Source organism: Cordyceps fumosorosea (assembly GCF_001636725.1).
Source record: "Cordyceps fumosorosea ARSEF 2679 chromosome Unknown scaffold_23, whole genome shotgun sequence".
Taxonomy (NCBI): domain Eukaryota; kingdom Fungi; phylum Ascomycota; class Sordariomycetes; order Hypocreales; family Cordycipitaceae; genus Cordyceps; species Cordyceps fumosorosea.
The window spans coordinates 138,060-165,659 of NW_017387323.1; the positions used below are offsets into that span (position 1 = coordinate 138,060).

Below are 27,600 nucleotides of genomic sequence, written 5' to 3' on the forward strand. Positions count from 1 at the left end.
ACGACGAGCACCACTCCAGTCACAGCACACTCCTCTACATTCCAAGTTTCCAACTGGCGAGCTAGAGGGCCGGCATTTCTCACAGGCCATGATCTAGAAACTTTGCTGTGCCGAAGATGGCAGAGCTCCCAGCTGGCTCGCCCAGCACCGCGGCGCCTGCTTCTCACACCGAGCCGCAAACACCATCCCTTCAAGCTTCGGCCGAGCCGTCATCGCCCAAGTTTCCGCAGCTTCAGAACACGGAAGACGACGCAAATGATGACTCCAAGCACGCCAATGACACTGCCAAGGGTGGCGGCGGCGCATCTGGTACAGGAGGCGGCGGTGGAGGCGGGACTGCGTCCGTCGACGATCTTGACGGCGAACGCGCCGTCGCCGAGCCCTTTATACGCACCGCGAGTCCCGAACCGAGCGTACGAACGATAGAACCCTCTGGCGTCCCGACGACGCAGGATAGCGGCGGGGATCTGCGCTCCGAGGATGGCCGCTACGAAGAAAGGGACGCCGGCGAAGGCCCGACCGCGAACCGCGACGACCGCAACCACGACGACGACGACGAGCCCACGTCCGATAGACTCCTCTACAAGATGCACAAGTTCAGTCTGTACGAGACAGCCAGCCGCTACTACGTCGTCGGTGTCGATGTCAGCGAGAAGCGCTACCGCGTCCTCAAGATCGACCGCACAACCGACGGCAGCGACTCGCCAAGCATGACCGACGACAAGATCGTCTACACGCTCAAGGAGATGAACCAGCTCCTCGACACCATCGACGACGGCAACAAAGGCACCGGCGGCGTCCGCCTGCGCTGCACCACCTGGGGTCTGCTCGGCTTCATCCGCTTCACCGGCTGCCACTACATGCTGCTCATCACCAAGAAGAGCACCGTCGCCATGCTCGGCGGCCACTACGTCTACCAGGTCGAGGGCACCGAGCTGATTCCGCTGGCCATGGGCAAGTCGTCCAAGCCCGAGGCCGCCGCGCGCAACAACAGCGCCGAGGAGACGCGCTTCCTCTCCATCTTCAACGGCCTGGACCTGACGCGGTCGTTTTACTACAGCTACTCGTATGACGTGACGCACACGCTGCAGCGCAACATCATGCGCGAGAGGGCCTGCATGGCGCAGGGCATCATCCCGCAGACGGACGGCGAGCTCAACTCCATGTTTGTGTGGAACAACTACCTGCTGAAGCCCATCTCGGCCGCCATCAAGAACCCGTTCGACTGGTGCCGCCCCATCATCCACGGCTACGTCGACCAGGCGGCCCTGTCCATCTACGGCCGCACGGCGTACATCACCGTCATCGCCCGGCGGTCGCGCCACTTTGCCGGCGCGCGCTTCCTCAAGCGCGGAGCCAACGACCTCGGCTACGTCGCCAACGACGTCGAGACGGAGCAGATCGTCGCCGAGTGCCAGACGACCTCGTTCCATGCGCCCGGGCCCCGGCCCTACCGCAGCCCGCACTACACCTCCTACGTGCAGCACCGCGGCAGCATCCCGCTACACTGGACCCAGGACAGCACCGGCGTCACGCCCAAGCCGCCCATCGAGCTCAGCCTCGTGGACCCCTTCTACAGCGCCGCCGCCCTGCACTTTGACGACCTGTTCCGCCGCTACGGCGCGCCCATCTACGTGCTCAACCTCGTCAAGGCCAAGGAGCGCCAGCCGCGCGAGTCCAAGCTGCTCGACGAGTACACCCGCTGCATCGACTACCTCAACCAGTTCCTGCCCGCCGGCAAGAAGATCATCCACAAGGCCTGGGACATGAGCCGCGCCTCCAAGGTGCGCGGCGGCGACGTCATCGGCAACCTCGAGACCATTGCCGACGACGTCCTCGCCGCAACGGGCTTCTTCCGCAACGGCGACGATGACGACGACGACAGCGACGACAGCAACGGCAGCGACGAAGGCGTCACGGTTGCCGCGACACCGGTCAAGACCTCGCTGCAGCGCGGCGTCGCCCGCACCAACTGCATCGACTGCCTCGACCGCACCAATGCCGCGCAGTTCGTCATCGGCAAGCGCGCGCTCGGCCACCAGCTGCACGCGCTCGGCATCCTGGCCGACACGGCCGTCGCCTACGACACCGACGGCGTCAACCTCTTCACCCACATGTGGCACGACCACGGCGACACCATCGCCGTCCAGTACGGCGGCTCCCAGCTCGTCAACACCATGGAGACGTACCGCAAGATCAACCAGTGGACCAGCCACTCCCGCGACATGATCGAGAGCCTCAAGCGCTACTACAACAACTCCTTCCTCGACAGCCAGCGCCAGGAGGCCTACAACCTCTTCCTCGGCAACTACGTCTACCGCGGGCCCGGACAGCCCATGCTCTGGGACCTCGCCACCGATTACTACCTGCACCACTCGAACCCGCGCGACTGGACGCCCAACAAGATTAGGAGCTACGTACACTGGTTCGACCCGGCGAACCTGCAGAATGACAAAATCAAAATCAACAGCAGCAGCAGGGACGCGGCAGACGGTGCTGTGGTGCCGGCGCGGAGCAAGTCCAAGTCCAAGCCCGTCGAGTTCTTTGACGACTACTGGCTCGAGTACTACCGCCCGTCGACGCTCTCGTCATTTCCCAAAATGTTTGCCTTCAAGATGAATTCGACCATTAAATACATTCCCTTAAAGTCCACCCAGGACGGCAAGTACGACCTCAGTCCCTTCCGCGTGCGCATCGAGCAGCACGACGTCGACTCCGACAAGAAGAAGGCGGCAGCGGCCAAGAAGAGCGCCGTGACCGCTCCTCCGCACAAAACCGCCGGTTCTCCCCTCTCGCAAGTCGCCGCCGCGTCCGACGACGGGGTGTCCTCGCACAAGGTGGCGCCGCCGCCGGCCCGGGGCATGTCACTCGGTCGCTGGCTGCACCCCACGCAGGAGAGGACGCTCGGGCTGGTACACGCCATGGGCACGGTCGACGAGATGGGCGCCACGGCCCCCAAGACGAAGCCGACGGCGCTGGAGAAGTCGACGGCCGAGCAGTGGACGTTCACCAAGGCGGTCAAGGACTCGCTGAACCCGTCGGTGGACCAGCACGAGGCCGACGACTACGCGCGGTACATCCACCACCCGCAGAACCTGCCGCTTGTGGTGTCGAGCGACACGCCCGTCGACGTGGACTCGTCCGAGTACCAGGACTACGTCCACGGCGGGTGGCAGGACCGCGGGCTCATGTTCAGCGGCAGCGAGGACGAGGTCGACCTCTACGCGGAGCTGCTCAAGGTCGGGGAGAACCCGCTGACGGTGACGGAGGAGGACGCGCCGAAGAAGAGATACAAGGCCTACAGGAAGTGGCTGAGGGGCAAGTCCTTCTTCAAGCAGCAGCCCCTGGACTGAGACTGCATCTGTGTGCGTGCGTCATGCAGTGGACTTTTCCAACCGGAACGGGGCAAACAAGGGTTTGAGGCTGGGCGCCTTTTGCACGATTCGCGCCAGCTTCTCCACCGGTATCACCTCGTCGCTCTCCTTCCACAACGTCGCCACCAGCATCATTGTCTTGCTAAGCTCGTCGGCTAGACTCTCTAGTTCGGGGCCCCAGTCGCCGCTGTCCTGGTCATGAACGTTGATCCAGCATCGTGATGCGATGCTGATAATATGTTCGGCGTGTGGTGTGCCGATTATGCGCGGCCAGCAGTTGAGGATTGTAGTGTTGAGGGCCTGTGCAGCTGCCAGGACAGCAGGAGGATACGCCAACGCAAAGGCGTCCGTTAGCACCGGGGTAAAGAGATCTAGCAAACTCTGTCACAAATCATTAGCGATTGTTTTTCGTTTTAATTGTTAATGGAGGTCCAAATAGATGTAACACTCAATAAATGACCACTTTTAATGTACACGTACCTGCAAGTGCTTCACGGCATAGACCTCCAGCGCCTGGACAATCTCGGCTGCCGCCCGCATCAGCACCTCGACGACGCGTACGTGCTGCGAGGCGTGAAAATAGCCCGCGAACACGCCCTCGCGCAGCGTCCTGTCCAGCAGCGCGCGGCGCCTCGCCGCCGCGGGGTCGTCCGCGCCAGCAGCAAGGGCCAGGGCGTGCAGCACGTGGTAGGCGGCGCGCAGCAGCGGGACGGACTCGGCCTCGGGCGTGAGCGACGGCAGGAAGAGCAGCGAGGGCAGCACGGACGCCTCGAACACGGCGTCGACGCCGGACGCGCGGAGCACCTCGGCGGGGCACGCGGCGAGGAAGCGGCCGAGCACGTCGAGGCCGCACTGGCGGACGGCAACGTCGCCGTCCTCGGCGAGGGTGACGAGCACGGGCACGTAGAGCGGCCAGTGCTGCTTAATCGTAGAGGGCTGCCGTGTGTGTGTTTTTTTTTTCCCTTGTCAGCAAATGGTGGTGACAGAGGAAAGGGGGGGTGGGTTGGGAAGGAGTACCTCGGAGGCTTCGACGGCCCATGCAAAGACGGTGACGACGTGCGGGCCGGCGTCCTTCCAGGCGGCCTTTTGCTCGTGGAAGCCGCCGTTGGGCGGTGGCGGCTCGCGGAACAACGCCGGGCGACCTTCTGCGGTGACCGAGGACGTGCTTTTAGAGAAGAGTGGCCGGAGGTAGCGCTGGAGGACGACGCGGGTGACGAAGTCTTGCTTCTTCTCGCCGGACAGCTGTCCATCAACCAAGCTCTTGGCGGTCGAGGCCGCGGCATCGGTGTTCCAGGGCCGGCCGACTTCGGTGTAGGGAATGAGCGGCAGCAAGAAGTCTTCTTCGAGTAACCGGTCCGCTCCCGCCTCAACGAGTGGGTGCAGCGCGGCCAGGGTCGCCTCGGCGCAGGTAGCCCAGGCATGGACGTCGATGCCCTCCCGGGCTCTTGGCTGCTTCAGTGTTTCTGCGAGGGCTTCGATGAATGCAGAACCCTCCGTATTAGGCGCTTTTTTACAAGCGTGGTGAAAGAGAATCAGGGCGGCATCTCGCCGGCATGACTATCCCAAGAGTCAGGAGTGTCCGGCAAAGGTAGTAGACAAGCGGTAACCTACAGGCTCATCGGATGCAAGATCCTTCAGAATGCTTTCCTCGGAGAATGAACCTGCTCGAGCTAGTTTTAGCTTCCTGTCGGTGCACAAGGGTTTTGCAAGCTTTTAAGGTCAAACACTTCAGGCCAGCACACCTTTCGCAAGCTCCTTCAAACGATTCCGGTTATCGCTGCCGAGCAGCTCGTTTGCACTCATGGTCTGTCCTTTATTGTGTGTTATATTTCGGATCCCGCAACCCTACCCACAGGCTTTGGATTTTTATGTCCTCCTTTTTGTAACAACGCAACGTTTGCAAGAAGTCTCAGCTAAGCGCAGTGATGTAGTCATGGTGAGCTTCAAGCTTGTGAAGCTTTCAGGATTGGGTCAAGTGGGTTGGAAACTTGTCGCATAGTGCGAGGTGGGACGTTGCCTATATTCGCACAGTACGGATTCCCTGGCTGCTGGCAACCTGTTTGGCACATGTCTTGCATGAAATAGCAACTCTTCATTGTTCAATTATATTTATTCGTGATTCGTAGATATGTGGTCTACTATGGTATAAGATTCAACTTTTTCGTGACCCGTTTTCCATGGCTGAGTAGAGAGCTCCGCACACACACCAAAGACCTCCCGTTCACCCCCACGAATCATCGAGCATCCGGGATGCCCAGCTCTTTTCTTCGCTGCTTCACCTCCTCAATAGCCGGCGCGGGGTCCGTCTCGTCCGGGTTCCGCAGCTGCCACGCGACGCACACGTCGAGCGCCTGGCCCGTCCACTTCCCCGGCTTGACGCCCAGCGCCTTGGCGAGCTCGCGGCCGTCGACCAGACGCTTCAGCTGCGGCGCGTCCATGACGTCCATCTCAACCAGGTGGTCCAGGAACTTTTGCCACTCGGCGACGAACGCGTCACGCGCTGACGCGTGCTCACCTCCGTTACCGCTGGGCCAGACGCTCAGCCGCTCAAGGACCTCGGCGAACACCGCCGCGAGCACCTGCAGCCGCCAGGAGCCGCCCTGCGCGTCCCATCGGCGGATGGCCATGCCGAGGCGGTCGCGCTCGTGGACGTGCGGCGCGCCGGTGAGCACGGCGGCCTTGAGGTCGAGGATCTCGGCGAGGTGGCGGTGGGAGGCGGCCATGATATCGGTGAGCTTGTTGGCGGCTTTGTAGCCCTCGCGCGCCACGACACCGACGGGCGGCAGCGCGTTGGCCTTCTTCTTGGTGCCGGGCGGGTCAGCGATGCGCAGCCAGGGGCTGACAGCGGCGAGGTTCCACGCGATCCAGCGCTGCTCGTCGGTGTGCGTGAGGGTGGCGGCGATGGACCCGGGTGTCTGCGTTTGCAGCATGTCGTCGAGGCCGTTGTAGGCGACGGGCCATCTGGTGATGTCAGGCTGCTCCAGACCCGGGCGGGCGGGGTCCGTGAATATGGCATGGTACAGGCCAATGTCATCGATGAGCTGCAGGGCCAAACGAGGATGCTTGTCTAGAGTGATTGTTAGTAGGGGTTTGCGAATATTAGCATATGTAGCGGGCACTACCTTGAAGCATCTTTTCAAGCTCTTGACCGACACGTTCGCGACTAATCTTGACTTTTAAAGCCTCCAACACAGTCTCATCGGCCATGACTTTTCTTGTGTTCTCATCAATGGCAAAGTCGAGCCTACTCGAAAAGCGCACCAGACGTAGCACACGCAGGGGATCGTCTTTAAAGGTCTGCAGCGGTTCTAGCGGTGTCCGAATTATTCTCCGTTCCATGTCAGCCAAGCCACCGGTAAAGTCCTCCACCTCCTCGGTGTTGAGGTTGTAGAACAGGGCGTTGATGGTGGCGTCGCGGCGCATGGCGTCCTCCTCGGCGGTGCCAAACTCCATCTGCGGGTTGCGGCTGTCGTCTGCGTACGTCTCCTTGCGGAGGTTGACAAAGTCGAGGTCGAGGCCGAAGAGGCGCAGGATGGCCGTCTCGAGGTGCTTGGACTTGTCGGGCTGGCGGGCGACGGTGTGCGGGCTGCCGACGTCTCCGGGGGCGAGGTTGTGGACGGCGACGACCTCGGGCCGCTGGCAGTGCTCGCGCAGGTGGGCGGTGAACTGGCCGCCGGTCATGGTGTCGATGGCGACGTCAATGTCGTGGCTCGCGGAGCCGAGCAGCTTATCGCGAACCCAGCCGCCGGCCCAGCGCAGGACGACGGGCCGCGGGCCGTCGACGGACCCCGCGACGTCGACGAGGAGGTCGCGCAGGCGCCGCTCGCGCGGGTCCAGCTGGATTTTGGTGGATATGGGCATCTTGGCGTGGGAAGAACCGTGAAGGAAGGCGTCCAGCTTCCTTTTCATGACACGGAGGGGGAGGCGGCAGCACAGGAGCATGGACCACGGAACGCAGCACGTGGACGAGTTGGCGTTTGCTGCAAGTCCCAAGGGACTGCGTGGCTCAGACTATGAGAAACAGTGGTGGAAATGCGTGCGGCTTGTCGATGGATTTTTACTTGGTGAGCGGGTGAGACGCGGGTCGGGCGTGACTCGTTGCCGGTTTGTTGATGAGTCCGTCTTCTTGGTGGTGGTGAGTAACCTTGTGAGTAATATTGGTGCGGTTGTGAAGTGAAAATATACGCTTATCATTGAGCTTGGTGGAGCACCACAGGAGAATGGACAGTGAGGTGATGCATCTGTTGGAAGAGGTCGTGATAATAATAAAAATAAAAATGGAGAAATATAATTGAATTAAGCCTTGATTTTCTGAATTTTTTTTTTTTGTTCTTCCTTTCCAATCTATTTCAGCCCGCAGTGAAGTCAAATGTGAGCAGCAGCCAATACTCACACCCGCACCACCAAGGGTCGATTAGTTCAAGGCAGACATTTAAGAACAAAGGAAACGATTTATTTCGGAACAAGATGAATGGCAGAGTATGGCAAAGATACAATTCAAAAATATTGCAGGCAAAAAGCTTAAGTTCTTCCCCTCGCTTAGATAGGCGAGGTTGAACAATGCGACAACCATCATTGATTGGTCTGCTCGTCGCCTTGTTCGTGGCATTGTCATGGTGCAACGCCATGCATCACACCCATCTCTCCGCCAAATAAGCCTCCCGAATCATTGGTGCAGTATTCAATACAAGGCTGGTGTGCATCCTTCCGCTTTCAAGATAGGCGACAACTGGAACCACGTTCCACCTCGGCTCGGCGTATACATGATTTAGGGCCTAGACATAGACTCACAATACTGACCATCCATCATTGTCCTATTCGGCACCTAATATCTAAATCATCTCGCTAGCGTCTTGGTTGGGAGACCTTTCAATCCTGCCCAACGGCTTGACCCTTGGCGATGGCCATCTGCCGTGCCTATATAGAGGGCGGAAGCTTAATAAATGCAGGTCTTGGGAGCTACCGAGACAGCAGGCGCGGGGGAGGCCATGCACGCAGCACATGGTGACTTGAGATAGCCCTGGCACTTCACTCTCAGTACCATCACAGCCTGACAATCTGCCGAGAAGGGCGGCCGAGACGGCGCACACCACGATGTGGCCACTGGCCCGTCCAAGGCCCGATCTCAAGGACGGTGGCTTGCATCGGAGGCCGCGAGCCCTGTGGGCAACACAGGAAAGAAACCACATGTCAAGCGATGAGAGGGTGGAATCTGGGCATCGCATGCAAGGCAAGGCAGGCTGTTGCTGGCGTTTACACGATGCGGGACAAGACCTGTCATTGTGGCGAAGCTGCCGAGTGGCTGCTGCGCCAAGACTGGCTGGTCGGTACGTCTAGCGAGATATACCGACAAGGCGTAGAGCCCGCAATACGGGACTGTAAAACAAAGACGGGTGGGGGGGAAAGGCCATGTCGCTGTATGAGTGATTGATAACTGACGGCTACGAACAAGGTTGCGTTGTCAACAACGTGTCTAGGGCAATATAAGCGTCGCAAGCTCGGCTGTCCGCCTCTTTGTTCTCAGTCACTTGCCGTTGTCCATTCTAGGCAAAGGCGATCATGAGTGGCCGTTCCGAACGACGCCACCGGATAGATGTTTGACTGGCCAGTCCGTCTGAATTCAGAGAGGAAAGTGAGATGTGAGTGTTGTCCCGCCAGGTCGTCAGGCGGCGGTCAGAGTGGGCGCAGGTTTCGGTGACGAGCGACGCGGTTCTTTCATAAAGGCCGTAGCTATGCAACTCCATGTGTATCGGATGTTTTTATGTGATGCCGCAATATCTTCTGTTCTTCGTCTTACCAGGACACGGGTACGAGCCCAATTGTTAAGAGCTGTCCCACGCTACAGCCTGTCAACTTTTTTGGCCCTTTCTTCACTAGCACAGTTTGTCTCTAGCATACCGGGTGCTCGGTGCCGCTGCCATTGGGTTTTTGACTTTCGTCAGAAGGCGGCCCAAGAGCGAGCGCGTGCCTGGTCTTATATCGTCACGAGACCATGGGCCTCGTTGGGGAGGATCGCCGTCTTTGGATGTCCCGCCTGCGCCACCCACCACCGTCACAGGCGCAGCGAAAGCCGAACGAAAGGCTGCGTGAATTGATTGATTGTAAATTTAAAAAAAAAGAAAAAGAAAAAGAAGAAGAAACCCTGTAATTCAGGAGATGGCAAGAAAATGGCTCAGGGGTACATTGAGGGTTATTGACGAAACCGGCCTGGCGCAGATGACGTTGGCGGTAAAGAGGCACCGGAGCAGCAACCGGGGCAGCCTGGGCCGGAGGGGTCCTCCGCGGCCGCAAGGCTATCCGAAAAAGGTAAAAGTGAGGCAAACCTGCGTCACACGGTGCAAAGACACTAAGGCTGGAAAGGCCATGGTTTCTTTTTCCTCCGTTCTGTTGCAGAAGCTAGTTATCGTTTGTAAAGAGAGAGGTCCAGGAATTTCGCGCATACAATGACCCAGAGGCCGCCTGTGAGCTTGCGGGAACGGGACCCGTGAAGCCCGGCTCGCCGTTCTTCTCGGCGAAACAGTTTGCCTTCTCGATGCAGCTAGGTAGATATGTTAACGTCAAGTTGTCTCGGAGGGGGGACCACTCGTGTAAGTTGTGGCTGGGTCTCGGTAGCATGGCAGAGCCAAAAGGTCAAGACGGCGGAGCCTAACTTATAAGTTTAGTTGCCATGAAGTCTATTCCAGTTAAGAATGAGACACGGAGGGGGGGCGTGAAGTAAAGGTCTCTTCATCTATTTGCTCTATTATGATTTTCTCATGATAATAAAGTAGAGGTGTGAAAGAAGAACGCCCGGTAGCATACCATGCCCGTGACGTCAAAAGTCCAGGGCGAGGAGGGGAGGCAGAAGGGGGGTGCACTGATCGGCTTGTTGAGCGAACGGGGAGGGGGGGGATGGGATCGCGTTCTCCCCGGCTTCATCACCATGCAGGGAGGTCGGCAGGGTTGTCTGTTGTCTAACTAACTAGCGTCGAAAACCGGGTTTTTGCGCATGGCTGATGTATGCTTTTTGGGCTGTGTCGATGCTGCTGAGGCAGTGAAAGGTGACTGGCCGCAGCAAGCACAGCAGAGCTCCCCACACAGCCCTGACGACGGAGGCGCGAAACGAGGCGATGCCGCATTTGTCCGGCGAGGGTTGCGTCCTTGGTTTGCTGGGGGCGATGCGAGAGGGCAGCGAGGACAATTGTCCCCGTGCGATGTGAATGGGAGAGAAACTAGTGGCGTATGTGTTGCGTCTTTGGTATTAGGTCACAGGTATGTAACTATGTATGTAGTAGGTATGTAGGTAGTAGAACGGTGTGTGGTGAGCGGGCGGGGGAGACGAGGGCATGAAAAGGCGTCCAATATAAAAGGTGCCCGCCCGTCCTCTTCAGCGTCGTCTTCATCTTGCGCCCATCTTTTTTTATCTTTTTATACCCTACGCCATCTTTTCCATCTCTTTCAACCCAACCCAGGACCCGATAGGTACGGCTGTCTGCAGCATCTCGATAGTCCCGTGAGTTGGCATTGACTAACACGGTTCATTGTAACAGACTCGAGTCCTTGTCTCCGAGACCGAGAGCCATACAAGCAAAGAAAGCCAACTCAGCCACACACACCTACCATCATCTACATATACCTTCACTCGCAAACATGGCCAGCGAAGACGCCACCACCACCACCACTACTAATACCACCGGCCAACCCCCTGTCGTGGTTCTCACAGAGTCTCCGGCAGCATCTGTGCCCAAGGAGGACCGCCGAATGAGCGATGAATGGGGTGAGTGCCATATTATCTCCCTATTTCTTGCCCCTCTCAAACACTCTCCCATCCCAATCGCCATAATCATACCATAACTACACCATATTCCCACATCCGTCCTGGCAGTCATGCAACAGCTTCCCCGCCCCGCTGGCCCGAACGTACCGAAAGCCGCCCCAAATTCCCAGCGGGGGTGCCCTAAAAAAAGGGCACTAAAAAGCTTTCCCTCAGGCCAACGACCGCTAAACCTCCCCGACATACCCACTAATCGCACTATTTCGATACCCTGAATCCGAATTCCGCCCCATCTCGCCTCCCGGTGTAACTCGCCTCAATGAAAACTGGTTCCCCATGGTCACATTTAAAAAAGAAAATAAAAAAAAGGAGGGAAAAAAAAATCTCAGCAACTAACAATATATTTCTGCAGACGCCGCCAAGGTTCCCCCTAGCCGGTTCCAAAAACGAAAAGGCTCCATCTACGCGACCGCCAGCTCCCGCGATGGCCACGTCGACCGCAACTACCAAGAAAAGTACCACGCCAAGATCGCCGAAATGCCAAAGAGCAAGTATTTGCCTTACTGAGGAGGAACCTACCGTCGTCTTCATCTAGCGTTCCAGGCGTCCTTTTGTTTTATCGCGGGTGGGCAGGGCAACACCTTGAAATAAAGAAGAAAAAAAGGATCAAAAAATTGAGGTTACAGCGTGATTGTGTTCTGCACTCTTTCCCTACGGCCCAACAACTTCTCCTCTTCTACCTTGTAGTTCAACATGTCATTTTGTTGTTTCTAGCTCTTAGTTTCGTCATTCCAACTCAGACTACAAAAACAGAAAAAAAAAATTGAAATGAACATTTTCATATTTTTTGTGGTGATTCTATATTTTCTATTTCTGTATGCTCCCAGATCGCCTCTCGCATTTGCTTCCCCCCGTGATCCCGATTTGCCAGTACCAAAAATGCCCAGAAAGATGGATGCTCCATATTCGGGCCAGGAGAAAATAAACACAACTAACGAAGACAAAGAAAAGGATGGGCAGTGTATAAAGACGACCAAGAAAAAAGTGTCAAGGAAAACGGAAGCCATAACGAGCTTCCGCCCAAAGAATGACCAGTTCCTCACCAAGCAAAAAATGTTAAAAGAATACAACAAACTCCCCATTTCTTGACCAAACCAAGCAAGAAAAAGAACCCAAGAAGAAGCTAGGAGAAATTACAAGTGGTAATCGGCCTCGTAAGGCCTGGAAAATTTCTCAGATCAAAGGAAATGGCACGGCGTTACTCGTCATCGCCACTGTCGATGTCAATCGCATCTGGATTGGCCGCCACAGCTGGCTTGCTGTCTTGCACACCGCCGCCCACCGGTCCCGTGCTGGCGGCCACGAAACCTTGCGGTGCGCGTGCTTGCCTCTCGAGCGCTGCCATGGCGTCCTGCGTGTCCGTGTCCATTTCCCGGCCCGCCGCCGCTGCCGCGGCCTGGCTCTTTGCCAGGGCCTGCGAGGCGATAAAGTTGACATCCGTGTTGTACTGTGCCTGGACGCTACGCTTGATGCGTAGCATCTCCTTGAATGTGTCCTCGTTGCCGTGCTGCACCTCAAACGCTTCCCACTTGCTCCAGAAATCCGCGTTCGTGCGTGGGTCGCAAAACTGCGAGGCATGGCCAAAGATGGCTCGCGCGCGATCGATTTCGCCGAGGCGCTTCTCCATGTCCGCAAACTTGAGGCACATGTCCTTGGCTTCCTCGTCTGGCAGCGCCGTAATGGCACGCTCGTAAATTGGTCGTGTAGAGGGAAGCCCGAAATTGGACGCCGATTTGGTGATGTAAAAGTTGAACATGTCGGCCCGGTCTTCGTCCGACACGGCCCTGGTAGCACGCTCGTAGATGCGCATAGCATGGCGTGCCAGCCCTCGCTCTTCCTCCAGGTTGCCGTACATCAAGTAGATGGTCTTGGCAAACTTGGGCGGGCAGTCTTCCACTGCCTGCTCGAACAAGTCACGCAGTCGCTCGATGCCAATCTTGCGGTCCACAGCCTTGGTCAAATACATGTTCCACAACTCAAAAGCCACGGGGTAGCTGAACAGATCCAGGCCTCTTTCGTAAATCTTGAATGACTCCTCAAAGTACTCATTCTCCTCCAGCAGGTTGGCATAGTTGACCACAGTCTGGGGAGTGGCAATGCGGAGCTCGAAAATGCGCTCGTAAACCTTCTTCACATCTTCCAACGTCGAGACACTCTCAACGAGATCAACGTAGAAGCTCCACAACTTCCAGCTCTTATGAACTCGCTGCTGTGGTGAGAGCGTTTCGTCAAAGTAGTCGACATTCGATCGCTTCGGGGCCTGAACAGCCTTGGCCATAATTCTGACAGCCTCGTCGAATTCTTCGTTCCGGAGCTCCATCTCAGCCCATTCAATCCACATGTCTGCTAGCTCCGCCACTGACTTGAATGGCACTTTGACAGCCTTGTCCATGATAGTTCGAGCATTGCGGATATCGCCTCCTGCCTCGTAAAATTTTGCATAGTTCGTCCAAAGCTGGTGAAAAGGGCCGATTGCATGCTTCGGTTGAATTTTAGCAATAGCGTCTGTGTAGGTCTGAACCACCTCGACCTTGTTGTCGCCCCAGAGAGCCACTCGCTTCTCCCATTCCAGCACTTGGTTAGGATTCTGTCGGAGTAGCACGTCATTGAGGAGGAACGGGCGTCGGTCCATGAGGTGCTCGAATCGCATCATGCGAATATCGAGCTCAAAGTCTGCTTCTTTGTCGTCAATACCTTTCTGGCCGCGGGCAGTCGCCATTTCCATCAGGGCGCCAATTACAGACTCTTCAAACTCCACATAGGAATCGAAGATCAACGTAAAGTCGCGGACGGTCATGACGCTGGTGATGCCTTCTTCAAAGGTATCGCGAGCACGTTCGAAACTACCGCATCGAATCCAGTAGGTTGCCAGACCAGCCCAAAGCTTGCCTCGCTGGTCTGAAAATCGGGAAATTCCACTCCGAATAATGGCCTCGACATCAATACCAGTCTCGTGGCCAGACTGGACTTTGTTGGCGTGGCTCACAAGCAATTCCACCAGCTCGTTCCACAGCTCGAAGTGACCCTTTCCTTGTTTGCTTACGAACCGCGTATTATTGAGAATCTTGATGTAAGTCGTCGCAGCCTCCGTGTACAACTCATTATTAACGAGAAGTTCGATGAAATCCTCAGCATGCTCAGGATGTACCTGCATGTAGCGGCGCCAGATTTTGACCGCAGTCTCGCCCGACGCGGCATTGGCAAATGGGATGTACAGGGCCCAGATGCGGTTGTGTTGTGTAATCGGAAGCGCGCGGAGGGCTCGGTCAAAAACTCGGCGGACTGTTGTCACCATCGGTTGCTTCATCAGGAAAGAGAGGTACATTTCCCAAATTCGAGGCATCTTGTTGAGCAGAATGAGGGCCTGTTCGAAGAGCGCGTTGACCTTGTTGTATTCGTTATTGAACATGGCGGAGTTCAACTTCGAAACATGCTTGACACGAAACTGCAAAAACTGCGGTATGTTAGGCATATGAAGAATATTTCGGTTGGAAATCAGCGCTGGCTACCAAACTCACCATCTTCCAAAGCTTATACGACCGTGGCAGCTGGGCGCAGGCGCGTGCCATCACGAAAGATTTCTCATGCGGAGTTCCATAGCGGGACTTGAACTCAATATACACAAGCCACGGCTTGACACTTGACGGGTCGCGAATTATGTCCTGTTCGTAGACAGAGTCCTCGTTCGTCTGCATACGTGGTAAGCTTCTGATCACATGTCCACAAAACGCGAGCCCAAACTTACCACAAGGTGAAGGTTCTGGCGCTGGTGCGCCTGTCCGTTTGCTACCATGGCTGTCATTTTGAGAAGATAATCCGTTCGGTGCCTCGGGAGGGTAGAGATAGGCGAATAGTCGCAGTTGTGGTTCAGCGAACGAACGGTCCAGGGAAGTTTAGGCGACGTTGCAGCACATGTTTGGTGAGGGCTGGTGAGGAATCAGGGTGGAACACGGCACTCGTGATGCTCAGGACCGTGGCGCACAACACGGTTCTGGCATTGGTCGCTGGATTGTCGGCAGAGGAAGCTTTTGGCAGCACAATTCGCGTCGTCGGAAAAAAAGGTTGGCGTAGGCTGCAAACATGGGACTTCTTCAACCTGACGCTGTACCTTTATTGTTAGTTGCATTTAATGTGGAGACTCAATCTGGACCGTGAAAGTATTCCAATGGCGGATAGTTACCTGCCTGGTGCTAACTAATCCGGCCACCACTTTTTGGCTAACTACCTACCTAGGTAGTTGGCATCACGTGAGAGTACTAGCTAATGTTTCAGAGATACTTTTAAATTAGTGGAAATCACACATAAACAGAGGTATCTTTGAAAGACACAATGTATTTAGCCTACCACTCTCACTACCACCGTCACCGTCACTGCCGCCGCCGCCCCTGAGCTTCTTGAAGCCTCTCAAAACTCACTAATTCGCTCAAAAATCGCCTTTTCGCTGCGGTCAAGAGATGTGTACACAACAAGCAGGATAAGGGTTCTTCTGTGGCTACATGCGTTCAATGAGTGGAGTAATGAGGCATGCTCTGGCCTCACCAGACAAGCTGTGACGTTGGTAGGAGTGGGGCAAGTCTACAACCGCCTCCACGGCCTCTGCTACTGGCTTGCTACTGGCTTGCTACTTGACCATTGTGGTTGCTGTCGCTTTGCTTCTCGTCAACCCATCCTAAGGCGCCTCGGCATTCATTATCCAACATGTCTGGCGCATCTGTGAGTGGTGGGCGAGCGCCTCTTCGGGCACGGCCAGGTTCGCTAACTATGTATGCAGGATCGCGAGCCAGTCTTCCCGACCCGGCAGTCGCTGGGTATCATGAAGGCGAAGCTCAAGGGAGCTGAGACTGGTCACAGTCTGCTGAAGAGGAAGAGTGAAGCTCTCACAAAGTAAGTTTTTTGCGATGGGCCATTGGCAGGGAGATGGTTTCGGCACGATGCTAACTAGCGACAACCTAGACGTTTCCGAGGTTCGTCGTCCGACCGAAGCCACCCGCGGCCCGGTTCCCACTACTAACGCTACGATGCGCGACAGAGATCACGAGAAGAATAGACGAAGCCAAGCGCAAGATGGGTCGGGTCATGCAGATCGCCGCCTTTTCCCTGGCCGAAGTTACATACGCTGTCGGCGGCGACATTGGCTACCAGGTGCAGGAGTCCGCTAAGTCGGCCCGGTTCCGGCTTCGAACTCGCCAGGACAATGTGTCTGGTGTATTGCTGCCTGCGTTCGAAAGCTACCTGACGGAAGGGAATAACGATTTTGGTCTGACCGGTCTCGGCAAGGGAGGTCAGCAAGTCCAGCGCTGCCGCGAGACATATGCTCGAGCAGTGGAAGCTCTCGTTGAGCTTGCCAGCTTGCAAACGGCCTTTGTCATTCTCGACGAGGTCATCAAGGTGGTCAACAGACGAGGTCAGATAACAATGACGCCTGTCACCACCGTATTACAGCCTGCTAACTCTCCCCAAGTCAACGCCATCGAGCATGTTATTATACCCCGCACAGAGAACACCATCAAATACATTAACTCAGAGCTGGACGAGGTTGATCGTGAGGAATTCTACAGACTGAAGAAGGCAAGTGAATCTCGTACTACACTCTTGCTGCTGCAATGGCTAACCCATTATAGGTCGCCGGCAAGAAACAACGAGACAATGCTGTTGCTGATGCGGAGATGAAGGCGAAGCGCCTAGCGCAAGCCAAGGCCGAAGGGGACGAGGCGGCGGTCGAAGCAGCCGAGGATGAGCCTGCCGATATGCTGGCGGCCGAGGAGGACGACGATGTCATCTTTTAAAAGCAAGGCGCCCTCCACATTGACCAAAACATCCACTACCTGAAACCAAGCCCAGGTCGTTGTTATAGTAGATCTTGATGATAGTTGAATTCGCATTATCTTTATTACACACAACTCTTCACATGGATTGCGGGCTTTCGTTTGGGAATCATTGGTAGATTCTAGAAAGTATTTTACTTGCATCATTTTACATAGAATCACAGCCATTGTATTACTAGGATTCGTAGTAGGTTGCCCAGTCATTTTTACACTAAAATTACACGCATACGTTGCCCTTATTGCCTCTGGTACGTGACCTTCAAGTTTCTGTCGCCCAGCGTTATGCCCGCCGTGCTCTCCTTGGCCGCGACAGCACCCTGCTCGGCCTCGTACTCGACGAACGCGATGCCGCGGCGCCCGGGCACCAGGCGCACCTCGCGGAAGCCGTCGAAGCGGCCAAAGATGCCCGCGAGCCCCTCGACGTCGTAGTCGTCCGGCACGTTCTGCAGGAACAGGATCTTGTTGGGCGGCAGGTACTCGTCCGGGATGACGGCCGCCTGCGCAACTGACGTCGACTTGAGCCCCGAAGGCTTGGCGATCTTGGACGGCCGCCCGTCCGCGGGCGTGCCGCCGCCCGGGCGCTTGCCGTGCCTGGCGCCTTCGGCGGCCTCGATGGCCTTTTTCTTCTCTGCATCCCCATGACCTCTTCGTCAGCTTCTTGTCTCGCTTGGTTTTGTAGAGAGAGGGGGGTGGGTGCGCCTCGAGCTCGGCCGGGGAGCCGCTCATCTCGACCGTCTTGTCGCTGCGCGACCGGGCCATGGCCAGGCGCATGGGCTTGTCGAAGAGCGGGAAGCCGTTGATCTCCTCGGCGGCCTCGCGCGCGCTCGCCGCCTCGGCGAACACTACAAACGCCTGGCCCTTGGCCTTGAGGTTCGTCTTGGCGACGACGTCGACGACCTGGCCAAACTCGGAGAAGATGGTGCGCAGCGCATCGGTCAGCGGCTCCGACTTGGCGCGCTCCTCGAGGTTCTGCACATAGACACTGCCCATCGCGGTGGTTAGCCTTATGTTTTCTTTTCCTCGTTCCTTCGCCGCTGTCCTTTCACTTGCGCGCGTCGGGGTGCAATGACACGCACGTAGAGATGGGAGCTTGTTCCGCCATAGTTGCGGGGTTTTATTTGTGCCCCTGGTAATTTCTCAATGGCCAATTATCCAGCCCGCACTCGATTTCGTTGCTTTCTTGCTCTTGGAAGATGCAAAGGTTGGTGGTTTGCGCAGGTGGAAGGTTTGCTGCTGGCAGCTTTGCGCGACACTAGCCGCTTGCGCTGCTGTAGAGCACATGCACTTAACGGGGCTGCGCGGCTGCCTGGCCCCGCGGACGAGCTACCCTGTACGCTGTTGAAACTATATTCAACGCTTTCTACTTGTTTACGCGAGATAATTCTGCATGCGCCAACTACTACCAGATTTTTTAACTATTTATGCTGGTTTTTCGAGTTTGCATTAAAACCTGTGCTGGTAGGGAGTTTGTGTGGAAGTGACGTAGTCAGACCAAGAATGATAAGGTATTGGGACAGTCTGCCGCTTTAGCCGAAGCTCATATACATAATGCCTATGTAATTCTTAATTAGGCGGGGACCATACTAAGATCAATGAAGAAACTATTTTAAAGTATATCAGCATTCGTTTCCCAATACACTATCTCCATACTTCTATTTCTTCTATTAGCTAGATTGGGCCAAATGTCAAAACTCCGTGGCTCAGGCATTAACAAACAACCAGTGCTCCGAGTCCAAGGGTATATATATGCATGCATGATTAAAAGACTCCAAGACCCAAACAAATACGTCCGTTCAAAATAAGGCGAACCACAGAGAAGTCATGCCTCCTCTGTGCCATTTGTCGCGGTATCACTTTGCAGTGGTTTGCTCGGTGGTGGTGTCGAGGAAGGCGAAATGTGCGGCATTGGAGTGGTAGTCCCCTCGACCTTGCCGGCTTGCCACTCGAGACGCTCGCGGACCATGTCGGCCTTGCACCAGAAGACGGATATGACGCCCCAGATGACCATCCAGATGAAGGGGACGGCCCAGCAGATGCCGTAGGCCACCGTGGCGGGAACGGAGTGGATGACGGCAATGACGGTCAGGGGAATGGCGAGGATGATGGCAGGGATGCTCCAGAATATGGACTGTATGTACAGCATACGACGGAAACGGGGGCTGGCCTTGTATCGAGCGGCGAGGGCCTCACGAAAGGGGCGGCCGCCGCCGGCATTGACGGCGACCACGTCTTCGATGAAATAATACGCGGGCGGTAGCACCTGGAAAGCGGTTAGCACAAATCATTTAGAGAGGAATGTGATTCCCGACGAATGGACAAACCTTGCCGCCCTTAGGGGTAGAACTGAGCCGGAACGGGGCCTTCCATCCCATCTGGTGGTAGAGCAAAATCAATATCATGACGCCACCGATACAGTACAGAATCGCCGGGGCGGGCATGCACAGAACGCGGAGCCACACGATGTGAGGCACGCTGCCGACAACGAAGAGCGCGGTGACGGCGGTGATCGTGACGACGGAGGCGTAGGTGACGAGGTCGAAGCACCAGCGGCTGTCGGTGCCGAGCGGGCGGTAGAAGCGCTCGCGCTTGATGAGGCGGAGGGTGCGGACGGCGAACTCGAGGTAGGTCGGCCCCCCCCAGATGGTGGTGACGACGGCGAAGATGATGTAGCCCTCGACGTTGCCGGCGTACCACATGCCGTAGTAGAGGGCGATGGGGATGGCGCAGGCGTCGACGAAGACGAGGAAGGCGAAGATGAAGAGGCGCCAGCGGCGCCAGCCGTGGTGCCACGTGAAGGGCAGCTGCGGCAGCAGGCCCGGGTTGTCGTCGTAGTACTCCTCGAGCGTCTTGCCGCGCCGCCGCCACTCGGCCCGCGTGGCGGCCCGCGAGTCGTAGTAGGCGGCGGCGGACTCGCGCTGCGCGTAGGAGAGGCTACGTCGGGGAGGCTGCGCGTCGGCGGCGGGAGGGGACCGTGTCTTGGCGACCTGCCCGGCGAGGAGGGAGGAGGAGGCGGCGGCGGCGCGGTGGACGTCGGTGGAGTGGCGCAACGGCTTCTTGACGGCGGAGAGGGTGATGGAACGGCGCGGAGGTCTGTCGCTGGTGCGGTCTATGGAGGAGGTGGCGCGCAGATCGGTGGCAGCAGCGTCGTGCGTTTTTGTCGTCGTCTCGTCGTTGCTCTGGGACTGGGCGATGGGGTGTGAGGGCGGCGTCGGAACTGGCGGTAGGTGGGAGGACGGGGCATCGACGGGAGACGTCGGGGTCGAGCTCGCGTGGACGGAGCTGCCACGACGAATCTCTGGCATGACGAAGAGAAGTGTGCTAGAGGATCGAATTGACTGATGTTGAGACCTGACAGGTTCGAGTTGGGAAAGGGGAGAGAGAGAGAAGTAAGTGGTGGAAAGCAGGGCGGCTTGTTGGATGCCTGGATCGCCGTCGGGAAGAATGGACCGGGGATTCCAAAACAAGCCAGAGACGTGGTGGCCCAATGCGCAAGGAGAGGCCTGGGAAAAGAAGCGCAAGACTGATGATTGCGCTTCTAGAATGATGGTGATGGACAACGCATAGTTTTCCTCCGTCTCTGCTGTAGCGCAGGGTTAGGAGGCATTACCTAGTTTATGGTTTTTGCCTCCCAACAGTCGTCGGCGTCAGCGAGGGCAAAAGTTATTTTAAGCCCCTGCTAGTTAGTGCCCTGCAACCCACTACGAACTGCAAGTTGGGCCGATGATGATGCTACATACTCCTACTACCATTTGGTTATTGGCCAATTTTCTCAGGTGGTTAATCCATAACTAAAACATAAACCTGAATGAAGACGCCACAGTGCCAATCGAGCCATGTCGGTGCTCGTCAAAACGCCGGCCCCGATGCCAAGTCCATTGGACGCTGTCAGTTTGCGGGGCTTTGCATTGATAAATTAAATCACCATTGTCTCTCCCTTTTATGTCCGGACCGTGCTCTATCCGGACAACCCTGCAATACAACGGATGCATCGGAACCACCTCCATTGTCAACGACAACTGCTAACTAAATACTTTCCTCGGACCTGGTAAGCTTCTTCTGCCTAATAAACACTTAATGAAATGCTCTGTCATTCCGAAAAGGAAGAAAAAAAATTACTCCAGAACTTCCATCCGTTTCCTGCCTTGATCGTGAACTGCATGGGCCAAGCCATGTGTCTTGGCATGCCGGTCTATGACGTGCCTCCTGCAGGCTGAGAGATAACCATGATGTTACTGCACGACAGATCATCGCCCGCTCAGGCTGTGACATGAAGAAAAAAAAAGTTCAATTCAAGAAATATCAAAATAAACCAAAATCAGCCCGCGCTCCTTGTTAAAATATTTTTCCCCCTTCAGTAGCGCGGGCAACGCGTCTCGGTGCCCTGCAATTCGCCCTCGCACCGGCCCGCCCATCGCCTTGTCCAACTTACTTGGCCTTCTCCGCCAGCACAGCCCCGATGCCCTCCGGGAGACTTCCCCCGCAAACGGCCCCGTCCGGCCCGCCATACTCATCGCCACCGCCTCCGATATCCCGGCCAAGTCCTTGCTTCATCCGCTCGCGAGCGGCCCGGCATCCTCGCCGCCAGCACCTGTCACCCGCAAGAACGCCTCAACTTGGTCCACCCACCCACTGCAAGCGGATGAAGATCCAAGGAAGAGAATCGCAGAATTCTGCTCACCCCCTGCTCGGTACATTGCTACTAGAGCATAGGCTCTGGGCTCTGCACTGCTCTCGATGGGATGAAAAGTTGGTGGGCTTTTGGCCAGTCAAGGTTTGCCATGATACTGGCCGGGCTAAATCGCCGCTCATGCACAACATCAAAGTCATCTAGTCAGGCGGGCAGCTACTGCCTCGCCACAGGACATTCCGACAACGAGTTGAACGAGTTGAATCAATTAATACTAAACTTCATGGGGTATCGTCACTCCGTGTCCTCCAGGTCATGCCCAAAGCATCCGCATCAAAAAGCACGGCTGAGGAAAGGTAGGAGGTACGCGGGGACAGGGGATGATAAAACTACAGGCAAGGACCGCATTTACGCGGGCCTGACAAAGGGAAACAGCCAATTCACCGCACCCAAATCCCGGATGCAGTCAAGCAACTCCACAAAGGAAAGCCTTCTCTAATTAATCACCCAACCACAAAACGCCGAGTTTATGAAGTTTGAGACTGGGGGTTGGTGATGGATTGCAGAAGCCTAGCTTCTCCGTTAGCATGTAGGAGTTGACGAAGACGCGCCTTGGACACCAACTAACTGTAGGTTGCGATCCCTCATCTCGCGGTCAAGGGCATCAATTTGCTTAGCCGTCAACCGGGCCTTGGACAGCTGTGCACTCCGCATTAGCATGCATTCAAAACTGTAAATGCGCCTCAAGAGAGCGTTGCATCAAGTAGGGTTTCTTCGTACCGATGCCAGTGCTAATGAGGAGTGATCATCGTCCGCCTCACCTTGAGAGGTCCCGTCTTCCGTTGCCACGTTTTCCTTGTCATCGTCGCCACCGCTGGCAAACCTGCTGCCCGCCAGGCCTTTCGGCTTGCTCGGTTTTTCCTTCGCCTGATATTCCTCCTCGTTAGCCCTTCATGTTTGGAATGAGTCCATGAGAAGATAACAATACCTTTGCTTCGGCCAACTCAGCATCCTTGACATTCACCTGGGCCTGTAGCTCCTCAAGCCTCTTCTCCGACGACTGAAGCTTGGCAGCTGTCTCCTCCAGCTCCGACTCGAGCTTCTTGGCCTTATTCGAAACCTCTTCGACGAGAGCCGTCATGCTATCGTTAAGATCGCGGTAGTCAGACTTGGCAGTCTGCTCTTTGGTGGCAGCTTCTGCCCGTAGGACCTCGAGCTCCTGCTGAATCTGCCGACCACTCTCATCAGACTTGCCGAGTTTTGCAACGGCGTCATCAAGCTCGCCTTGCTTGCTCTTGATCTCTTCAGTGGCGGAAGCAAGGTGTTGCTCGAATTCCTGCTTTGACGTCTCCATTTCCCGCTTCAACGAGTCCAAAGCAGAAGTATCGGGCTTGGCACTTTTGACAGCGTCCAATTCCGCGAGAGCAGTCATAAGCTCCACTTTGCCATGGGCAAGCTGTTGGCTAATATCCTCGATTTCATCCTGGGCTTTACTCAATGCTTCCTTGGCTGATCCTAGGGCCTCCTGCAGCTCTGTGTTGGATGCAGTGTGGGCGGCAACCTTGTCTTCTAGGCTGGCGGTAGTCTGGCGGTGCTCCGCCATGACATCCTCTATCGTCTTTGAGTGCAGGGCCGTCAGTTCCTCCATGTCCTTGCGCGTATTGTCACCGTGTGTCTTCATGGCATCCATGGCATCTTGGTGCATGTTGATGAGCTTCTCAACTTCGTTCGCGTGGCTTTCCTCAAGCTCAAGGCGGGCAGACTCAAGAGCGCGATCTCCGTTGTCCTCAAGTTCCTTCAGTGCGGCTTGAGAAGCTTCAAGCTCTGCCTTGAGAGCAGCCAGTTCCTCCGCGTGCTTCTTTCCAGCTTCGTCCTTGTAGGAAGCAGAGTCAGACTCGAGCGACAGCAATCTCTCGCTGGTTTCTGCCTTTTCCCTCTGGAGAATATCCAAAGCTTCGGCATGAGTAGCCATTAGTTGCTCTATCTTGGCAGTGTGTGCAGCGTCAGTGTCACCTTTAGCGACATTTAGTTGCTCTAGGTGCTGTGCCTTTAGCTTTTCCAGCTCTTGTTCATGCTCAGTGGACGCCTGATCAAACTTGCTCTGGTGCTCGGCCTTGGCGGCCTCGAGGGCGGTTTGAAGTTTTGTGTTGGCCTCGTCAAGCGCTTTGGTGTGGCCATCCTTGACCTCGGTAAGCTCCTTGGCATGATCGGCCTTCAGCGCTTCCAGGCTCTCGAGATGCATGCCATTGGCTGAGGTAGCCTCGGACTTGGCAGCAGCCAATTCCAGAGCATGGCTGTCACGTAAGTCGGACACTGTCTTTTCGTGCTGGGTCTTGAGTGCTTCGATGTCAAGCTGAGTCTCACTTGCGGAGGAAGCTTCGGCCTTGACAGCCTCAATTTCCTTGGCATGGCTATCACGCAACTCATTGAGAGCCTCCTCGTGCTTGGCCACGATAGCCTGAGTGCCCGCCTGATGCTTCTCATACGCCGCAGCCTCGGCATCGCGTTGAGCCGCTGATAGCGCATCAGCCTGTGCCTGACCAAGATCATCAATCATCTTCTGATGCTCCGTCTTGAGGACGTCTAGGCTCTCCTGGTGGGCTCCATTGGCAGTGGAAACATCAGTCTCGGCGGCCTTGAGTTTCTGAGCATGAGTCTCGCGAAGCTCATCAATGGCTTGCTGGTGCTCGGACTTGAGAGCTTCAATAGCCCCCAGATGAGCTTCACTGGCTGAGGCAGTCTCGGTTTTAGCAGCGTCGAGCTCACTGGCGTGGCTGCTGCGCAGTTCGGTCAAGGCGGTTTCGTGTTCAGCTTTAAGAGCATCAATACTGGTTGTGTGCGATGCGTCAGCAGATGAAGCATCAGTCTTGGCCGCCTCAAGTTCCTTGGCGTGATTGTTGCGCAATTCGATCAGGGTATTTTCATGTTCGGCCTTGAGAGCATCGGTGGCTTGAACGTGCGATTCGTTGGCTGATGAGACATCTGTCTTGGTGGCCTGAAGTTCCTCGGCATGACTGTTGCGCAACTCGGTCAACACTTTTTCGTGCTCAGCCTTGAGAGCATCAAGGCTGAGAGCATGAGACTCGTGGGCCGTAGAAGCGTCGGCTTTGGTGGCCTCGAGCTCCTTGGCGTGAGTTTCGCGCAACTGGGCCAATGCAGCTTGATGCTCAGTCTTCAGAGATTCCAGGGTCTCAAGGTGAGATTCGCTCGCAGAGGAGACATCAGCTTTGGCGCCGGCGAGCTCTTTGGCGTGGTTCTCGTGAAGGTCATCTAGAGCTTTTTGGTGCTCGGCGCTCTTAGTTTCAAAAGCGGCGACGTCGTCGCCATGCAGAGCCTTGGCATCAGCAAGTTCCTTAGCGTGTGCCTCGGCGGCTTCGGCAGACGAGGTTTTGAGGGAAGCATGTTTCTCTTCGAGCTCAGTGGAAGACGCCTGGAGAGTTTCATGCTGCTTCTCGAGCTCCTCGTACTTGCGCTTGAAGAATGCATCGCCACGTAGGCTCTCAATTTCATTTTCATAGTCCTGAGAAAGTTGCTTCATGCGCACATCATGCATAGTTTTGAGCTTCGCAATGTCGTCATCTTTATCAGCGAGTGTGGTCTGAATATCGCTGTTCTTCTGCTGCAGCTGCTCCAGGGTATCGTTTATCGAGGCCAGCTCTGCAGTCTTGGCCTCAAGCTCCTTCTGCAGCTCCGTGGTCACACTAGCCGATGCTTGATCGGCGCTCTGGTTGGCGTCGCTCAGCTCCGCCTTGACGCTGTCAAGCTCGGCTTGGAGAGCAGCCAGCTGCTCGTCAGACTTGGTCTTATCCCCGCTGGCAGCGGTTAGAGTAGCATTGACAGCGGTCAGCTCCTCAATCTTCTTTTCTAGCTCAGCAACGGAAGCTTCGTGGCCGGCTTTGAGCTCAGCTAAAGCGCTATCATTGTCAGATGCGCCGGATTGAGTCTGAGCAAGGCTGGCCGTGGCCTCGTCAAGAGCCTTCGACTTCTCTTCTAAGTTAGCCTCGAGGGCTTGACGGGCGTCCAGGGCCTCGCCAAGTTGCGCTTCTAGGGCAGAAATACTCGCTTCGTGCTCCGACTTGAGTGCAGCAATGGCACCCTCATCTTGCGCGGGTGCTATGGTTTCGGCGGTTTCGGAAGGCTTGTCGGCCTGGTCACGGAGTTCGGAAATGGTGACTTCAGAAGCCTTAACCTGACCGTTCAGCGAAGCAATCTCCTCCTCCTTAGAAGCAAGCTCCGTCTTGAGCTGTTCGATCTCCCGAGACGCATCGTTGGGGGTGCCGGCTCGCGACGCAGGGCGGGCGGCAAGGCGAGGTCCCGCGGGCGAAGAGATGCCGCCGGCAGTGGAAAGTCTCTTCGCCGTAGGTGTTACGGCCGTGGGTGTAGAGCGAGCAGTGGTCGTGCGAGCCGCGGTTCCGGAGAGAGAAGATCTACTGGCGGTAGAACTGGCCGCAGTAACAGGTTTCCTAGCAGTGCCTGCCGTAGGGACAGCTGGCTTTCTCTCGGTTGTGGACTTGCCCGGGCTGGTCATGACGCCGCTCGCACGCCTAGCGGTAGCAGTCGAGGTAGCGGGCTTCCTCTCATCTTCGCTGGCACTGACACTGGGGTGACTGCGGTGTGTAGCGGTGGTTGAGGAGGAGGTCGGGCGACGTGCAGTGCCGGCCGTCGCTGTCACCGACGTAGGTGGGCGCGTAGGTGGCTTGCTGAGGCCAGCGGTGGTTGTCGTTCGACCGGTCGAGGTTGTCGTAGGCCCTGTAGCTGAGCGTCTCGAGGCAGAAGTAGCCGTAGCCGCGGTTGCTCTCGAGGAGGCGGCAGGAGCGCGTGGCGACGCGGTCTTGGGAGCGGTAGTACTGCTAGACATGGTGGGTGTGTGTGGCTGGATGCTACCCAACGTCGTTTCTTCAGGGCGGGAGGAACGAATGCAGGCAGGGTATCAAAAGAAAAAACAAAACAGCTGCTTGATGATGATGCAAAGAGGGGAGAGAATGAGGATTGGCGGCACAGCACTCCGTCCTAGCGAAGGAAATATATTAGACCCCGTCTGGCCAGGTTGATATGGGCCAGGGGAAGAGAGTGAGCGTTGGGGCTACCTGTAATAAGTCAAGTTAGCAGTAGGAGATGGTGGCGGCCAAGAATGTGGTGGTGCGTGGCAATAGCAGAGGTGGGGAGGGGTTATATTAGGGGTAGCTTGCCAGCCCAAGGTCCTTGAAGTCTGCTGTCTCGCCAGAATGTCTCGTACAAATTTACGGATGCCATTGATGCATTTGTTTGACTCCCCCAGGTACCAGGCAGGCATTTCTTTTACATGGCAGCATAGCAGTGGCCGGCTACGTGGGCATAGTTAGTGGTTCATGACGAACCACTCCAAACACAGCATGTCCCCGTACAACAATCAATTGAGAATACAAACAACGGCAATGCATTGGTAGTCACCGTAAGAATCCCCATTCATCGAAATTGATAAGGGGATAGGAAATTGCTGCTAGCTCAGCCAATGAACCAGGGGGGTGGTGGCCACGACGTTGTAGCTGGTCTGCCAGCTCAGAGTCTCCGACTTTTTATTGACCACATGACGTGAATTGACAATGCGACGTTGACAGCGCAGTGCATCATCGTATTTGAGTTGCTGATTGGGACCCTATGCGTCTGATGTTGGGCGTTGTTTCATGCAAGCCGTCAAACAGATGGCGTTGCGCAACATGCTCGCAACAGCCCACCCAACATTGCCAACGTACTGGTACCCAGTACGGATAGCTACACCAGAAAACACCCATTCTCCCATTTCCCATTCTCAATAAAACTTCAGGCTCAGGCTAGCCTTCCCGTCTGTGCGTGCGGGTTCGGTGGAGATTTGGCATCCTGTGTTATCCGCATCTAAAATAAAATCAAGCTTTCCCCTGAGTTCCTGGTAACTAGGGCAGACCACTCGCCACAGAGCTTGCTGAGATGCGCTACACCGCCTCA

General features: G+C 56.2%; 9 protein-coding genes across 9 annotated transcripts; 3 read left to right on the forward strand and 6 right to left on the reverse strand.

Annotated features, from left to right (window-relative positions):
- Positions 1–116: 116 nt before the first annotated feature.
- ISF_07611 (polyphosphoinositide phosphatase Fig4) lies at positions 117–3,353 on the forward strand (the record flags this gene model as incomplete). Its single annotated transcript, XM_018851214.1, has 1 exon — positions 117–3,353. The coding sequence occupies one exon, from the start codon at positions 117–119 to the stop codon at positions 3,351–3,353; it is 3,237 nt and encodes a 1,078-aa protein (XP_018701524.1).
- A 21-nt stretch (positions 3,354–3,374) lies between these two features.
- On the reverse strand, positions 3,375–5,177 carry ISF_07612 (hypothetical protein; the record flags this gene model as incomplete). The annotated part of the gene is made up of 5 exons (XM_018851215.1): positions 3,375–3,755; positions 3,855–4,310; positions 4,392–4,931; positions 4,986–5,035; positions 5,117–5,177. 5 exons carry the CDS (start codon positions 5,175–5,177, stop codon positions 3,375–3,377), a joined length of 1,488 nt encoding a protein of 495 aa, XP_018701525.1.
- A 431-nt stretch (positions 5,178–5,608) lies between these two features.
- Positions 5,609–7,235, reverse strand: ISF_07613 (tRNA nucleotidyltransferase; the record flags this gene model as incomplete). Its single annotated transcript, XM_018851216.1, has 2 exons — positions 5,609–6,441; positions 6,497–7,235. The coding sequence occupies 2 exons, from the start codon at positions 7,233–7,235 to the stop codon at positions 5,609–5,611; spliced, it is 1,572 nt and encodes a 523-aa protein (XP_018701526.1).
- A 3,768-nt stretch (positions 7,236–11,003) lies between these two features.
- On the forward strand, positions 11,004–11,694 carry ISF_07614 (hypothetical protein; the record flags this gene model as incomplete). Its single annotated transcript, XM_018851217.1, has 2 exons — positions 11,004–11,130; positions 11,540–11,694. The coding sequence occupies 2 exons, from the start codon at positions 11,004–11,006 to the stop codon at positions 11,692–11,694; spliced, it is 282 nt and encodes a 93-aa protein (XP_018701527.1).
- Positions 11,695–12,385: 691 nt separating this feature from the next.
- On the reverse strand, positions 12,386–14,989 carry ISF_07615 (pre-mRNA splicing factor SYF1; the record flags this gene model as incomplete). Its single annotated transcript, XM_018851218.1, has 3 exons — positions 12,386–14,641; positions 14,706–14,876; positions 14,933–14,989. The coding sequence occupies 3 exons, from the start codon at positions 14,987–14,989 to the stop codon at positions 12,386–12,388; spliced, it is 2,484 nt and encodes an 827-aa protein (XP_018701528.1).
- An 896-nt stretch (positions 14,990–15,885) lies between these two features.
- Positions 15,886–16,973, forward strand: ISF_07616 (vacuolar ATP synthase subunit D; the record flags this gene model as incomplete). The annotated part of the gene is made up of 5 exons (XM_018851219.1): positions 15,886–15,900; positions 15,959–16,071; positions 16,141–16,151; positions 16,217–16,722; positions 16,809–16,973. The coding sequence occupies 5 exons, from the start codon at positions 15,886–15,888 to the stop codon at positions 16,971–16,973; spliced, it is 810 nt and encodes a 269-aa protein (XP_018701529.1).
- A 275-nt stretch (positions 16,974–17,248) lies between these two features.
- On the reverse strand, positions 17,249–18,002 carry ISF_07617 (small nuclear ribonucleoprotein; the record flags this gene model as incomplete). Its single annotated transcript, XM_018851220.1, has 2 exons — positions 17,249–17,603; positions 17,656–18,002. The coding sequence occupies 2 exons, from the start codon at positions 18,000–18,002 to the stop codon at positions 17,249–17,251; spliced, it is 702 nt and encodes a 233-aa protein (XP_018701530.1).
- An 829-nt stretch (positions 18,003–18,831) lies between these two features.
- On the reverse strand, positions 18,832–20,314 carry ISF_07618 (hypothetical protein; the record flags this gene model as incomplete). Its single annotated transcript, XM_018851221.1, has 2 exons — positions 18,832–19,272; positions 19,334–20,314. The coding sequence occupies 2 exons, from the start codon at positions 20,312–20,314 to the stop codon at positions 18,832–18,834; spliced, it is 1,422 nt and encodes a 473-aa protein (XP_018701531.1).
- Positions 20,315–22,221: 1,907 nt separating this feature from the next.
- ISF_07619 (tRNA-binding arm) lies at positions 22,222–26,497 on the reverse strand (the record flags this gene model as incomplete). The annotated part of the gene is made up of 3 exons (XM_018851222.1): positions 22,222–22,338; positions 22,420–22,566; positions 22,628–26,497. The coding sequence occupies 3 exons, from the start codon at positions 26,495–26,497 to the stop codon at positions 22,222–22,224; spliced, it is 4,134 nt and encodes a 1,377-aa protein (XP_018701532.1).
- Between the last annotated feature and the right edge of the window lie 1,103 nt (positions 26,498–27,600).